Below are 14950 nucleotides of genomic sequence, written 5' to 3' on the forward strand. Positions count from 1 at the left end.
AGTGAGTAATAGGTGAGTAATCACAACTCCATTTTTGAAAAGAAGCCATTTTCCATTTCTAAATAAATTGAAACAAAATGTACTGACCCATCTGCGCATATCTGGAGGTTTACCCTAATCCTTTGTTTTCATACTAAGTAGTCATCCATTGAAGTACAGTTCAGCCATAAACCCCACATATAGACTCTAATATCAGAGGTTACACTAAAGATTTAAACAATTCCTGGTTTGGTTTTCAGCAGAGGATCTCTCTCATTGTTCCCAGGGAAGAGAACAGCCTTGACATTGTTGAAGTAAACATTCAGTCCCTCCCTGTTCTCCACTTGTTCTGCACTTCTTTCAATAGGTTTGTACTCTTTGTATCTCCTGCAAGGAACATTGTAAAGTTAGTTACTGAAATTAACATGGCACTGAGAGTATGTGAGAGAGCCAAATATTGATACCATGTCTTCCTCCATCCCCCCCCCACAACTGGAAACCACCATAGGAGGCTGTTGTGACTAATTCCGAATGATCGTATGAGAGCTGCCAGGTCTAGAGAGGTTATTAAGGAAAATAATAGAGGTCCAGAGAGGATTTTGAGTTGTTGAGCACACAGTTCTGAGTTCACTCAGAAAGAGAAGTTCTTGTACACCCTGCCTTACCACACTACCTTTTGGGGCAGTGGCAGTGGAACAGGTTTTACAGTGGAGGTGCTGAAAGTCATTGAACAAAACTGTACGTCTTGTGTATCATGGCAACAACTTCAAGCCAGGGGATGCTACTGCACTCCTTGTTCCAGCACCCCTGTTTTGGGGGCAAATACTTGAACTCTCTTCAGGGCCCTGCCCACCATGGAAGCAAAACTGTGCTAGCTGTGACTTTGTGTAAACATGTTTTGTTCTGACAAGGTTCTAGCATGATTTCCCTGGCCAATACTGTGAGTATTGTAGCCAATCTGTGTTCTTGACTACTCCCTTACTATGAGTATAGTCCAGGGGTGCCGGAAGAGGGGGGCCCAAGGGACCATGGCCCCCTGTAGATTTAAAAGGCCACAAAGGCAGGCGACGAGGGAGGGGAAGAGGAGTGAGCGTGGGAGGGGTCTTGGGGGGGAAGAGGTGGTGCTGGAGTGGGGCATTAGGGGAAGAGGCAGCACGGGGTGGAGCCTCGGGGGAAGGGGTGGGGCAGGGGCTCAGGGAGAAGAGCAGCGCTAGGGTGGGGCATTGGGGGAAGGGGCAGTGTGAGGGTGAGGTTTTAGGGGAAGGGGCAGAGGCAGGGCCACGGGGGAGGGCCCGGGGAGGCACAGATTGGGCTCCTGTGGCCCCCCCACACACACACATACACTTTTAGGGCACTTCCTCTGCTCCTGGTATAGTTTTATAATCTGCTTCTAATACAGTTCACAGACAAAAAATCCCTGTTCATACAGGCTCAAAGAAACTGTACTAGAAACTTGCTAGTAACAACCATATTTAAACTGCTGTGATAAAGGACAGGGTAAATGCATGCAGATGGTAATAAAATGTAAGCCTGAAGAACAAGGTACTTAGTAATTAGAAAGAGTGGGAATACTCTTAGCTAGAGCTATGCCAATAATTTATATGATGAATTTGACTGTCTTTTTTTTTTACTGGTTTCAGAGTAACAGCCGTGTTAGTCTGTATTCGCAAAAAGAAAAGGAGTACTTGTGGCACCTTAGAGACTAACCAATTTATTTGAGCATGAGCTTTCGTGAGCTACAGCTCACTTCTTTTCTTTTTTTTTTACTGTAAGCTCTCTGGGTCAGGGAATGTTATTCACTATATGTTTGTACAATGCCTAGTACAATGGGATCCTGAAGGCCTGATACTGCAATGTAAATGTATCTGTTTGTGAATTGTCTGCAAGCCCTTTACTATTTTCTCAAATGTATTTATTAGTTAAAGTTATTTGATTAACAATTTTGATTAATATTCTTAGTCTGCAGATCATTCATACACATTTTATTATGAGTATTCTAAATCTGAAACTTAAGATGTGTTGGTTAGTTTTGATTGGACACATAAGTCACCTTGTATTATTTCCTCTCTCTGATTAGATGAGTGAAATTTTTAGAATCATGTTTCCAGTCTGACTACTTGTGCTGATGAATTCAAAATTTGTTTTCCATGATATTCTTTAATATTCACCCACAATGGTTTTATGAGCATTATGGCCAGTAAACTCATTTGCTGAAATATATGTGGAAAGCAAGCCCAAAGAGGATGCAAACACAGCCAAAACAAATTCAATTTTTTATCCATCTGAATATTCATGCAATTATTTTGTCATCCTGATCTATTTCTTAACTGTTGGAACCAGCAACTTACTTGTGAAGAAGGAGAGTCACAAAGATGAGAAACGCCACCAAGAAACCTGAGGTGATCAAGACACCTTCCACTGTCCTCGAAGATGACCCTGGAGCTTGAATAACAAATTTATTTTAAAAATTCTATACAGTGAGGTACAATTTTCCAGCAGCACCATTCTTTCTGCCACGTGACTCTAGAAGGTGCAGTATATTTAACACTCCCTTCACACTAAACAGTAGGGCTCAGCAGCATTCACAGACTGTAGGGTCCAATTCATCTTTGATGCCAGCCAAATTATACTAAAGATGAATACTTTAAGAGTGCCTTGTATGTTTCCATATGAAGTATATTGTTTGCTGACTGTAACATGCAAATACCTTTACAATGTGCAAAGGAACTGCAGGGCTAGCTGGCATCCCACAAGATTTGGAGTTACTTTGCTACTTGCCCTGTTGGTATGCTACAAAGGGAATGTTTAAATTAAGAGTACAAAGTACTTAATCATTTTATAACTCGGAGAATAAGAATTAGCATGTCATTGAGGAGTAGGGTTTGAGGGAGGAGAAAGAATGGAATCTCTCTGGTATCTTTTCATTTGCCCTAGCCGTGCGTTCTAGTGATTCCCTTCTCCGTCCCAGGATTGGACAGGACATCCTCCTGAGAGGACTGAGTGGCTGTAGATGGGGTGATTATTGGTGATGATGTGATGCCCCTCCTAGGGGTTGAGTGTTCTGCCTTTGTAATATTGGCATCTTGGGGAATTAACTCTTGACCCAGCCTGTGATTCCCTCTGTTGTTCTGCCACCAAATTTTCAGGACACCTCTGAGACTGGCTTCAAATTCAGAGACCATTGCGCTTGGGTGCAGTTCTAACCCTACTAGATCTGGCACAGGTGAAACTGAATAAATAAATACTGTTAATTATTATTTACTTTTATGATCTGTATTAAGCTTCTTAATTCTCCAGTCCAGAGGCTGCTTTTCAATCTATGTGGTGAGTTTACTGATGCTGAGTCATGCTCTTGCTTATTGCATTCACAACTATTTTTATAAAGCAGAGTAAACTAGAGATACACATTGATTTGGACCTAATTTATTAATCCATAGTTACTATGTAAATATATTCAAATCAAGACTTTAAATTAGTTTTAACAGTTGACCTAATCTATGTAAACCATACCATCTTGCAGTGTGTTATTATAAATGTTTGGATAAGCCTGACAGTAATGCTAGTTTACACCATCGTCCTTGTGAAGACAGCAGCCAGGGATGTACATTCCTGTGTGAATCACATGTACCCTTATGTGATTTGGAAAACATTATACATCCCAGGGGCATGTATACATTGTGGAACTACATCCTATCTAACAGTAGTTTAAATACACATAAACTGGACTTTTGTTAAACAGTTGTGCTGAACGCCACACCAATTTAGAGAGGGCACAATCCTGCAAAGCACTTAGGGCCAGATTTTCAAAAGCATTTAGGCACCTAAAGTTGCAGATAGGCACCCAGTGAAATTTTCAAAAGCACCTATGACCCTCTCTCCTATTGAAATCAATGGGAGTTAGGCTCTTAGGTGCTTGTGAAAGTCCCACTAGGTGCCTATCTGCATCTTTAGGCAGCTAAATACCTTTGAAAATCTGGCCCAGAGTGCCCCCAGCTGTTATGGACTCACCAGATCTGGAACAAACTAAATAAGATCTGCTGAAAACAGTGTTGTGAATGAACAGCAAAGGCCACTTCCTCAGATTATGTAAATTAGCCCAGCAATATTGAAGTCCATGGTGAGGCAGTGTAGTCTAGTGGTCAGAACACTAACCTAGGACTTGGAGACCAGGCTGCACTTTCCTGGTCCACCCCAGATTTCCCTGTGTCAGCTTGGGTAAATTACTCAGCCTCTCTGTGTCTCAGTTCCCCATCTGTAAAATGGAGAAAATGGCACTTCCCTGCCTTACAGGGCTGTTGTGAGGAGAAATTCAATAAAGATTGTGGGCATATGAATACCTTAGATTGATAGACGGCCCTGAGTTCTAATCCTGATTTTACGACTCACCTGCTGGGTAACCTTAGGTAAGTCACTTTCCCTGTCTGTGCCTTTGTTTTCTCCTCACACCCTTTGTCTCTCTTTTCTATTTAGATTAGAAACTCTCTGGGGGAAGGGACTATCTTTTACTATGTGTTTGTATAGTTTCTCACATAATGGGGCCCAATCTCAGTTGAGGCCTCTCAGTAGTGTCATAATGGCAAATAATTAATAATACACACGCACACACACTTCCCTGTGAAATGGCCATGAAGAGAAGGTATTCACAGATCTTCAACATCTGTTCCATTTGGACTCACCTCCATTTACAGATATAAGGGCACTTGCGAGGGCTTGGCTTGTATCGTCACCCAATGTAATGTTTACACAGTAGGTTCCGGGCTCATTGAAGGCTCTTCTGATGGTCAGTAAGCATTGATCAGTAACTTCAACAGGGTCACACACCACATTCTGTGACACCTGGCATGTGGGGTCAGAGACTATTGTACAGGCATCTGTAGGAAGACTGGGGGAAGTGTGAGAGAGAAAATGAATGTATACTACTACTAATCTAAATCATAGATTCAGTGGGCCTGATTATCCTCAGTTGGACCTGTTTTGTGCTGGTGCAACTCTGTTGGAATCAGTGATGTTAGACCAATATAAAACTGGCCCAGTAGCTTTACTCTTCCATTAAATTAGCTGCTTGGCATAACACTCATTATTTTCTGACTACAGAGGACTTCACATTTTCCCCACTTCACTCCTACAAGCATACATAATTTCACAACTATGTCTGGCATCATTTAGACTAGTTAATATAATGTTACCAGCAATTACACTCATTTCTCAAAGCACAGTATCACCTGGCCTCTACTTAGTTGATAAAATCTATTAATTTTGGTTCGGTTCACCAGGCATACAATGTAAACCCTTTGGAGAGTCTTAGATGTACTAGTACATGTAGCAGGAATGTCTTGCTAGTTTTAGGATTACTTTCAAAGTGATTATTTCCCAGTTATGTTGTCAAGACTCATCTGTACTTCTCAGTTCACTCAGATCCATACATTTTCCAGTGGCTACGACTATTAATGCAATGCTCTTTGCATCCAAGGAATTCCTTTGACACAAGTTTTTATTCCAAATGTCAAAAAACCTATGGCTAGAAAGATGGCTTCCTCCCAGTTTGAGCAAACCACTTCCCTTTTTAGTGTGAGTGCTGAAGTCTTCCATCTTTGCCTGGAAAACAGAGATTAGCTTCTGCCCACCAACTAGTTCTATTATTTTTGCTTAGGCATATCATTTTCATCTGAAGCCAAAGAACCGGGCAACAATTTCTCTTGATATAACTCACAAATGAGACTTCCATTATCTTAATTTCAGTCAACAGATGGTCATTGCTGTGTTTTCAACTATTGTTCATGCAACTGCATATGAATGTGGGTAGCATACTAGTAACATCCAAGTACCTAATTTTTTAAAGAGGGAAATTAGTGAATACGCTTACCTCCCTTGGCAGGTAACAACAAAGTCAACCAGGGAGTTTTCACCTTGAGCCACTGTCATCTGGACACTTGTCATCTGAATAACGTTTACCTGAAGGATTCCCTCTAAGGGCAGAAAGAGCCCATCAACCTGTTAGGTTACTCAGGCAATGACATGATTCAGCAAAAATAGTCCACTTAGAATCATAGATGAACTGTGTTTGAATTATCCTGACTGGATCTGAAGACTACACATTTAAAAACTCAATAAGATAAGTGGTTTGTTAATAGTCAGCTGAGATCTGGTCTCTTTATTATTCTCCATCTCACCCCAAAACTCCCCTTAAAAGATCTTGGAAATTTTAAGATGTTACAATGCACATAATCTTGCACCCCATACGGAATTGTTGCCCTCCACTCTAATGACAAACTCACTCAAATCCTCCACTATCCATATATTTTGAGCTTAGCAACTGGATAAACCAGGTTGTAAAAAAGCAAACAATGCCAGTCTGTTAACTGTACGTTAAATTATGAAACCAGACCCAAGCCTGCAGAATAGGTTCTTATAGTTCCTTCTTGTGGTGTTTACACAATAGATAGCAGGTAAACTGAACAAACAAGGCAGCCCATATACGTTCAGTATCATATCAACCAATTTTCCTATTCTCTTATTGATGTAGGCACTTACCTACAATGGAGATAGTAGTTTTATAATGTCCATATCTGTAAATATGGCAGCCTCCATCAGGAGTGTCTTCCATTACACCAGTGCTGGTGGGAGAGTCCAGGTTAGAGGGTGGTTTAGTAGTTACTGTTGGATTGAGCAGGGGAAAGAAACATATTGCTAATTACACTGCTTAGAAAATATTTTGCACGATCTATGTTATAGAGACAAAGTCTAAGTGGATTAATTTCTTTCATACCACCAATGAAGGGAAGCCAAATGATTAAAAAATTAGGTTTTTGCCTTCTGCTAAATGCACGGTGAGTAAATAAATGATGCAGTTCATCTCAAAGAGATCTTGTGCAAAACTGAAAGAAAACCTGCTTGGCGCAGCGTTCTGCAGAGCCAGGCAAGAGGAGTAATTTGGATTTCAGATCCCTAGGCCAGTAGGAGCTGTAGAAGTAGCATATTCAGCACATGAGGTGGGGAAAAGGAATTTATGCCCCTGCTCACAGGCGATTAAAAATGGAATCCAGCATTCTGCGCAGAATGAGTTTGCCACTCTTCTCTCTTGTTTTCCCCTTCTTTTTTTTTTAACCTCTACTACTGTTAATCATGTCTGTTCCACCTACCTGCAGGTACTTTCATTATACGATATCAGACGCATTCCAGTCTCCAGATATATTGTGACACAGTATATAAAGGCCTTCCATTGTCTTGGTCTGTCTCTTGCTGCATACAGTATAGGTTTTACATTGTACTTGTCTGTGAGATGTGTCATTTCATGCCCATATTGTTTACACTGTTTGGATATTTGTATGTACGATGAATTACAGCCATTAGATTGAGTTCACACAGTTGCGTTCATCAAAGGCCTGGTCCAACACCCATCAAAATCAACTGAAAGACTCCCGCTGACTTTAGTGGGTGTTGGACTGAACCGTAAGTTATTACATGCGTCTTTAAGGGGTATTTGATATAAATTAGCCAGAAAGTGGGGCTATCTCCATTTGCATGGTAATAAATCATTCTCTTCCAAGAGATGTTGAAAACAATCAACCAGCTAATGATTATATACAGAAGAAGGTGGTCAGATATCTTCCTGGGACAACACACACAAACTTGCAGGGACAGACATAGGTAATTAGAACTGGCAGTGTGCTGCTTCATCAGGTTCTAATCTTCTTTAACCAAAGGGGTAAACTAAGCTTAGAGCTTAAGCAGCTCCACTCAGCACAGTGATTAGTTTAGCTAATGAATATTAAATTAGCCTAACTAGTGAGCTTTAAATAAGCAACTCTTTTTATTTTTGTTCAAATCCAAACAAACCAATAGCTAGGCCAGAATCATTGCTATCACCCCTTTTCACTGCTTTGATGGTTAAAAGGGGCCATAAAGCTTCATTAAAAAGCTTCCTACAGATTCCCTTTATATAGAGGATTCCCTCTAAGTGTTATCGAATCAGCATAGAGGCTCTAAGCCACTTCTCTCGTAGCTACTGAGCTAAGGAGCATGTCTGGCGTGGGGGTGGGGGGAAGGGGATGACTGGAGAGTCATCTGCTCTGCATTTGGCCAACAGAACAGCACCTTGAAACCAAGGGCAACTGGGGGAGGCTAGTCTAAGAGGCACTGAGGGCCAACCCCAGCATTAAGGAGCCACAAAAACGGCACAAAGACACCTTTGCCCTCTTCCCTCTCTGGTCCTGAGTTGAGTGACTCAACTCAGCCAGACCAGAGCTCCTGCATCATTTGCTCTATTCTTTGTTTAATCAACGAGATTGTTTTTTCTTTTTACTTTCGCGGCCTCTTTCCCCTCCACACTCACGCCTACTCTGTGCCAACCAAACTTTTATTTAAGGTAACTGGGATTGGATGTTGTGACTTGATGTTGGAGGTTTGCCACTGGTGTCCTACCTGGGAAGGGAGGACTGTGCTCCATGTCCTGAGGGGAGGCTATCAGAAAGAGAGGGGAACAAGCTGACCATGCAGACAAGGCAAGAGGGTTGCAATCCCTTCCTCAAATTAGTGTTGTGAGGAAACTGCCTGAGGTTAGTAGGAGCAAATGAGCTCCTGGCATTGTGAATCAAGCTGTAAGAATCATAGAAAATAATTTACCTTAAAGTGTTTCTAATAGTCTACACAAGAAGAGATATAAACTTACTTGCAGGAGTGGTCAGCTCAGTTTTGTTTACAGTACTGGTTGAGTTTTGAGTTGTTGCCCCTGTAAAAGATCATTGTGATAATTAACACAGCCAAAAATACAACAGCAGTATAATTACCTTCTATTTGGTGTAAAGGGTCATTCTGGCACATTGCTGTATTAGTTTGTCTGAATCACACACATTTGGTAGCCGCCCACTAAAACACCCACATCTTAGTCCTGGTCTGTGGGAGAAAATTAGGTTGGCTAACCTACATGGAAAAATCCACACTCCTTAGAGGCATAGTTAAGTCAGCCTAAGTCCCCTTGTACACAGCACCAGGTCAACAGAAGAATTCTTGTGTCAACCTAGCTACTGCCTCTCGGGGAGGTGGATTACCTACGTCATCAATGGGAGAACTCCTCCTGTCAGCATAGGTAGTGTCTACACTGCAGTGCTACAGTGAAATTCATAAATTAAATAAATTGGTTAGTCTCTAAGGTGCCACTAGTACTCCTTTTCTTTTCATAAAGGCTTGTCCACGCTAGGAAATTGTCTGGAATATCTATTGCAGAATAAGCTGTTCCACAATAGCTATTCTGGAACAGGCATTGCGCTTTAAATTCACACCCTACCTTATTCTGGAATAAGTTCCCCAGTACACACTCCCCGCGCTGGCAGTGCTGAGGGGCCATAAAGTGAGTGCACATGTAATTTACTCCCCCTTGAAGGCTCCTTTACATTGTCAGGGTATTGTAAATTGGTTTTAGCATAAATTAGATTCCTTTTATATCTGTAACTTTAGACTACATACTTATCCTGTTATTGATTCAGACTCTTAAGTAAGTATACATATGTTATGTTTACAAAAGCTGTGTAGATCCAATTTTGATGACCGTAAAGCTTTTAAAGGTATGTAATTTTTAAAAACCAAAATGTTGGTGTATTAATGATCATTATTAATTTCCTAATATTCATATTGCTTGACAGACTCTGACCTGGCGAGGTAGGAAGTGGTGGGGTAGGTGTTGCAGGCTCACAAGGTACAGGTATAGTAGCTTGGACGGTCAAATTCAGGCTGAAGTTTCCCTGCAGTGTATAAGTGTGAGTTGAAATAGGGCTGTTGGATATAAATGAGCCACTGCCATCTCCATAATCCCACTCATAGGAGATAGCAGAATTGTTAAGGTAGTGGCTGGGATCATGGATCTTGACATCAAATGTGATAGGAGAATCCTTGATGAAGACAGAGTCTGAGGCATTGCGATCATTCTTCTGGGACAGGTTCACATATAAAGGAATCTGGTCTGCAGGAAAAATGAAAGAAAGTGAAGCAGGTGTGTATGGATGCAAGTAACAGACTGCTTCACAGCCCTCAGACTGCAAAGGTCACTGCAAAGTGTAAGACACAAGCCTGCATCATGTTAACTGCCAGGCTTAATTTCTTTAATACAGGTTTCTTCTTTAACTCACTTTTCAATATATTACAGTAACAGAGTGAAACACTGCAACCACGTAGAGCATCTACTGAAGACCCTATATCTAGTCATCTGGAGGTTCCCTGTCCCATTAATATTGTTCTATACCTGCCATTTGGTGCAATCTGATGCATTTAGAAAGTAAAACATTTGCTTTTCAGTAGTATCTTTATTACATCAATTGTTTCTAAAGGTCCTATTGTAATTTCCTAGGTATTTCCCCCCATCAGTACAAAAGAGGAGGAAAAGCCCTTGAAACTCAATTCATTAAGGAGATGTAGTGAATTTGGGTTGGGGGACATTATAGGACCTCATCCTGTGACCACTGAAGACAATGACAAAACTCCCATGGGCTTCAGTGGGACCACTTGTGGTGAAAGTTGCTACTTAGCATGAGCAAGAGTGCCAGAGTGTGGCCCTTCACGAATAAGAAACTTTGCCTTCATCATTATTTTGTCTGAGATTGTCTAGATCACAGATAAGGAGAGCCTGAGAATGAGGTATAGTGAGCAAATCTCATGCTCAATGCGTAAGGACTGGTTTGTCTGTTCCAGTGCTGCAAAAAGGATCCATTGACTGAACTGTTGCAGTGTGTGCATTTGGGTTGATGTTGGTGGGTTACTTAAATTTAAGAGACAGCCAGAATGAAGAGATAGAAATAATCCCTGGGATACTTTAGCCAGCCTCATCCAGAGAAGGGCGATGAATTTCATCCAGAGAAAGGGTCAGGAAGTCCCTCCAATTTCTTTTCTTTGGACTATTAGTACTAGGGATGCATGTGGGATGCAGACAAAATAAAGGACAATTTGCATTATATCCATAAATTTAAGCTTAGATTCACATTCTGTATGAAAGGTAAGTTAGTTTATGTACACCACAGTTTTCTGTTGCTTATTCAAACATTTCAGACAAAGAACAATAAGTAGAAATTGATCTTAAATTTTATTTGGGACAAGTCAAATTGCAGGATAGCATGAGGTAAGCCTCTGGCGTATCAGATGTTGTAGCATAGATAAAAAAAGTATTCTCTATAGGGTAAGAATTATTAACATAATTCATTTCCATCCTTACTTATATATTTGCAGTGTTAATATCTATAGTGAAGAACACATTTTTCAACTAGCTCGTCACAAGTCTGCTAAGAGGACTTATTCCATACTGTTCAGGGTAACTTACTAGAGATTTCACATGGAAGTTAAAAAGCATCACTTGTTCCAATCCCTCCTTACATCCCTCACTACTCTTCCAGATAGCACTTTAGTTGCATTTATGTAAAATCTCCACTACAAGCACTGCCAAGTATTTAGTTGTGGTTTAGTCCAGCACACTCACCTGTCACAACATAGATGCCACTTGCTGTTGCAACTGGAACATATGTTCGATGACCTCTTCTGTAAACGGAGACCACCATCATCTGTTTGCCAAGGGTGATATTTGTTGTGTTGATGGAAACAATTGCTGAAGAGCCTCCAGTTTTTTGGTAGTACTGGCCTGTGAACAGGACATGAACTCATATTTTCCTCTTGTGACGAGATGGAAGAAGTTTTATAAAGAGAAGCAGCATTTCTGTGAAATTTTGGATTGTCTAAATCAAAAGTGTATATTTTATGCTCATCCTTCATTTGCGTGAAATGTTCTTTTCAAACACACTTCATGTCATTGTTATGTTCCCTGCCATTAGGGTTTTTTTCTGAGTTTCAGCAAAGCAGCCAAAGGCATTTGAAAGATGGGCCTGCTCCCAGCAATCCAAGAAAAGGCATTTGCCAGGGCACCTTCATTTCCCCAATGCAACTAAATTAGATTAATACCTAAAATAATTTTGCCAGTCAAAGTTAGGAGCCTAAGATTTACAGTGTAGTCAATAGCAGGGTGGGCCAATTATTACACATTCTGTCGCCGGAAGTCACAACCCGGAGAGGAACAGATCTATACTCAACCAGCTTAGGAGTGCTTTAACAAAATGCACATTGCATTTTCTTTCTAGAGGTGAAGAAGCCAGTCTGAGGACCTACAGGCACAAGATCACTCCTGAATCTCAGACTGCTACTTGGTAGTGCTAATCACTAAATCATCTGGCTTCCCCCACCCTTTTTGCCCTGAAGATTTCCTCTAAATTTTCTATCCAAATTGCGATTGAGAAGGGAGTTCTTTTCAACAGTAAAAAGAAAAGGAGTACTTGTGGCACCTTAGAGACTAACCAATTTATTTGAGCATGAGCTTTCGGGAGCTACAGCTCACTTCATCGGATGCATACCGTGGAAACTGCAGCAGACTTTATATACACACAGAGAATATGAAACAATACCTCCTCCCACCCCACTGTCCTGCTGGTAATAGCTTATCTAAAGTGATCATCAAGTTGAGCCATTTCCAGCACAAATCCAGGTTTTCTCACCCTCCACCCCCCCACACAAATTCACTCTCCTGCTGGTGATAGCCCATCCAAAGTGACAACTCTCTACACAATGTGCATGATAATCAAGTTGGGCCATTTCCTGCACAAATCCAGGTTCTCTCACCCCCTCACCCCCCTCCCAGAAACCACACACACAAACTCACTATCCTGCTGGTAATAGCTCATCCAAAGTGACCACTCTCCCTGCAATGTGCATGATAATCAAGGTGGGCCATTTCCAGCACAAATCCAGGTTTTCTCACCTCCCCACCCCCATACACACACAAACTCACTCTCCTGCTGGTAATAGCTCATCCAAACTGACCACTCTCCAAGTTTAAATCCAAGTTAAACCAGAACATCGGGGGGGGGGGGTAGGAAAAAACAAGGCTACCTTGCATAATGACTTAGCCACTCCCAGTCTCTATTTAAGACTAAATTAATAGTATCCAATTTGCAAATGAATTCCAATTCAGCAGTTTCTCACTGGACTCTGGATTTGAAGTTTTTTTGTTTTAAGATAGCGACCTCATGTCTGTGATTGTGTGACCAGAGAGATTGAAGTGTTCTCCGACTGGTTTATGAATGTTATAATTCTTGACATCTGATTTGTGTCCATTTATTCTTTTACATAGAGACTGTCCAGTTTGACCAATGTAAATGGCAGAGGGGCATTGCTGGCACATGATGGCATATATCACATTGGTGGATGTGCAGGTGAACGAGCCTCTGATAGTGTGGCTGATGTTATTAGGCCCTGTGATGGTGTCCCCTGAATAGATATGTGGGCACAGTTGGCAACGGGCTTTGTTGCAAGGATAAGTTCCTGGGTTAGTGGTTCTGTTGTGTGGTATGTGGTTGTTGGTGAGTATTGGCTTCAGGTTGCGGGGCTGTCTGTAGGCAAGGACTGGCCTGTCTCCCAAGATTTGTGAGAGTGTTGGGTCATCCTTTAGGATAGGTTGTAGATCCTTAATAATGCGTTGGAGGGGTTTTAGTTGGGGGCTGAAGGTGACGGCTAGTGGCGTTCTGTTATTTTCTTTGTTAGGCCTGTCCTGTAGTAGGTAACTTCTGGGAACTCTTCTGGCTCTATCAATCTGTTTCTTTACTTCAGCAGGTGGGTATTGTAGTTGTAAGAAAGCTTGACAGAGATCTTGTAGGTGTTTGTCTCTGTCTGAGGGGTTGGAGCAAATGCGGTTGTATCGCAGAGCTTGGCTGTAGACGATGGATCGTGTGGTGTGGTCAGGGTGAAAGCTGGAGGCATGCAGGTAGGAATAGCGGTCAGTAGGTTTCCGGTATAGGGTGGTGTTTATGTGACCATTGTTTATTAGCACTGTAGTGTCCAGGAAGTGGATCTCTTGTGTGGACTGGACCAGGCTGAGGTTGATGGTGGGATGGAAATTGTTGAAATCATGGTGGAATTCCTCAAGCCCCGCAACCTGAAGCAAATACTCACCAACAACCACATACCACACAACAGAACCACTAACCCAGGAACTTATCCTTGCAACAAAGCCCGTTGCCAACTGTGCCCACATATCTATTCAGGGGACACCATCACAGGGCCTAATAACATCAGCCACACTATCAGAGGCTCGTTCACCTGCACATCCACCAATGTGATATATGCCATCATGTGCCAGCAATGCCCCTCTGCCATTTACATTGGTCAAACTGGACAGTCTCTATGTAAAAGAATAAATGGACACAAATCAGATGTCAAGAATTATAACATTCATAAACCAGTTGGAGAACACTTCAATCTCTCTGGTCACACAATCACAGACATGAAGGTCGCTATCTTAAAACAAAAAATCTTCAAATCCAGACTCCAGCGAGAAACTGCTGAATTGGAATTCATTTGCAAATTGGATACTATTAATTTAGTCTTAAATAGAGACTGGGAGTGGCTAAGTCATTATGCAAGGTAGCCTATTTCCCCTTGTTTTTTCCTACCCCCCCCCCCCCCAGATGTTCTGGTTTAACTTGGATTTAAACTTGGAGAGTGAGTTTGTGTGTGTATGGGGGTGGGGGGGTGAGAAAACCTGGATTTGTGCTGGAAATGGCCCACCTTGATTATCATGCACATTGTAGGGAGAGTGGTCACTTTGGATGGGCTATCACCAGCAGGAGAGTGAATTTGTGTGGGGGGGTGGAGGGTGAGAAAACCTGGATTTGTGTTGGAAATGGCCCAACTTGATGATCACTTTAGATAAGTTATTACCAGCAGGACAGTGGGGTGGGAGGAGGTATTGTTTCATATTCTCTGTGTGTATATAAAGTCTGCTGCAGTTTCCACGGTATGCATCCGATGAAGTGAGCTGTAGCTCCCGAAAGCTCATGCTCAAATAAATTGGTTAGTCTCTAAGGTGCCACAAGTACTCCTTTTCTTTTTGCGAATACAGACTAACACGGCTGTTACTCTGAAACTTTTCAACAGTGGCAGCTCTGTG

At 41.7% G+C, this 14950-nt stretch overlaps 1 protein-coding gene across 1 annotated transcript in view; it reads right to left on the reverse strand.

The window, feature by feature from the left end:
- Nucleotides 1-212: 212 nt before the first annotated feature.
- GPNMB (glycoprotein nmb) overlaps nucleotides 213-14950 on the reverse strand; it is a 29825-nt gene continuing 15087 nt past the window's right edge. Inside the window, exons 5-12 of the mRNA XM_077808742.1 lie at nucleotides 11438-11596; nucleotides 9626-9934; nucleotides 8648-8707; nucleotides 6511-6633; nucleotides 5843-5945; nucleotides 4656-4861; nucleotides 2328-2421; nucleotides 213-366 (exon numbers count right to left, since the gene is read on the reverse strand). Of these exons, the coding sequence (XP_077664868.1) occupies nucleotides 213-366; nucleotides 2328-2421; nucleotides 4656-4861; nucleotides 5843-5945; nucleotides 6511-6633; nucleotides 8648-8707; nucleotides 9626-9934; nucleotides 11438-11596 (1208 nt within the window). The remainder of the gene's footprint in view (nucleotides 367-2327; nucleotides 2422-4655; nucleotides 4862-5842; nucleotides 5946-6510; nucleotides 6634-8647; nucleotides 8708-9625; nucleotides 9935-11437; nucleotides 11597-14950) is intronic.

The sequence above is a fragment of the Eretmochelys imbricata genome, chromosome 2, assembly GCF_965152235.1.
Source record: "Eretmochelys imbricata isolate rEreImb1 chromosome 2, rEreImb1.hap1, whole genome shotgun sequence".
Lineage (NCBI taxonomy): Eukaryota > Metazoa > Chordata > Testudines > Cheloniidae > Eretmochelys > Eretmochelys imbricata.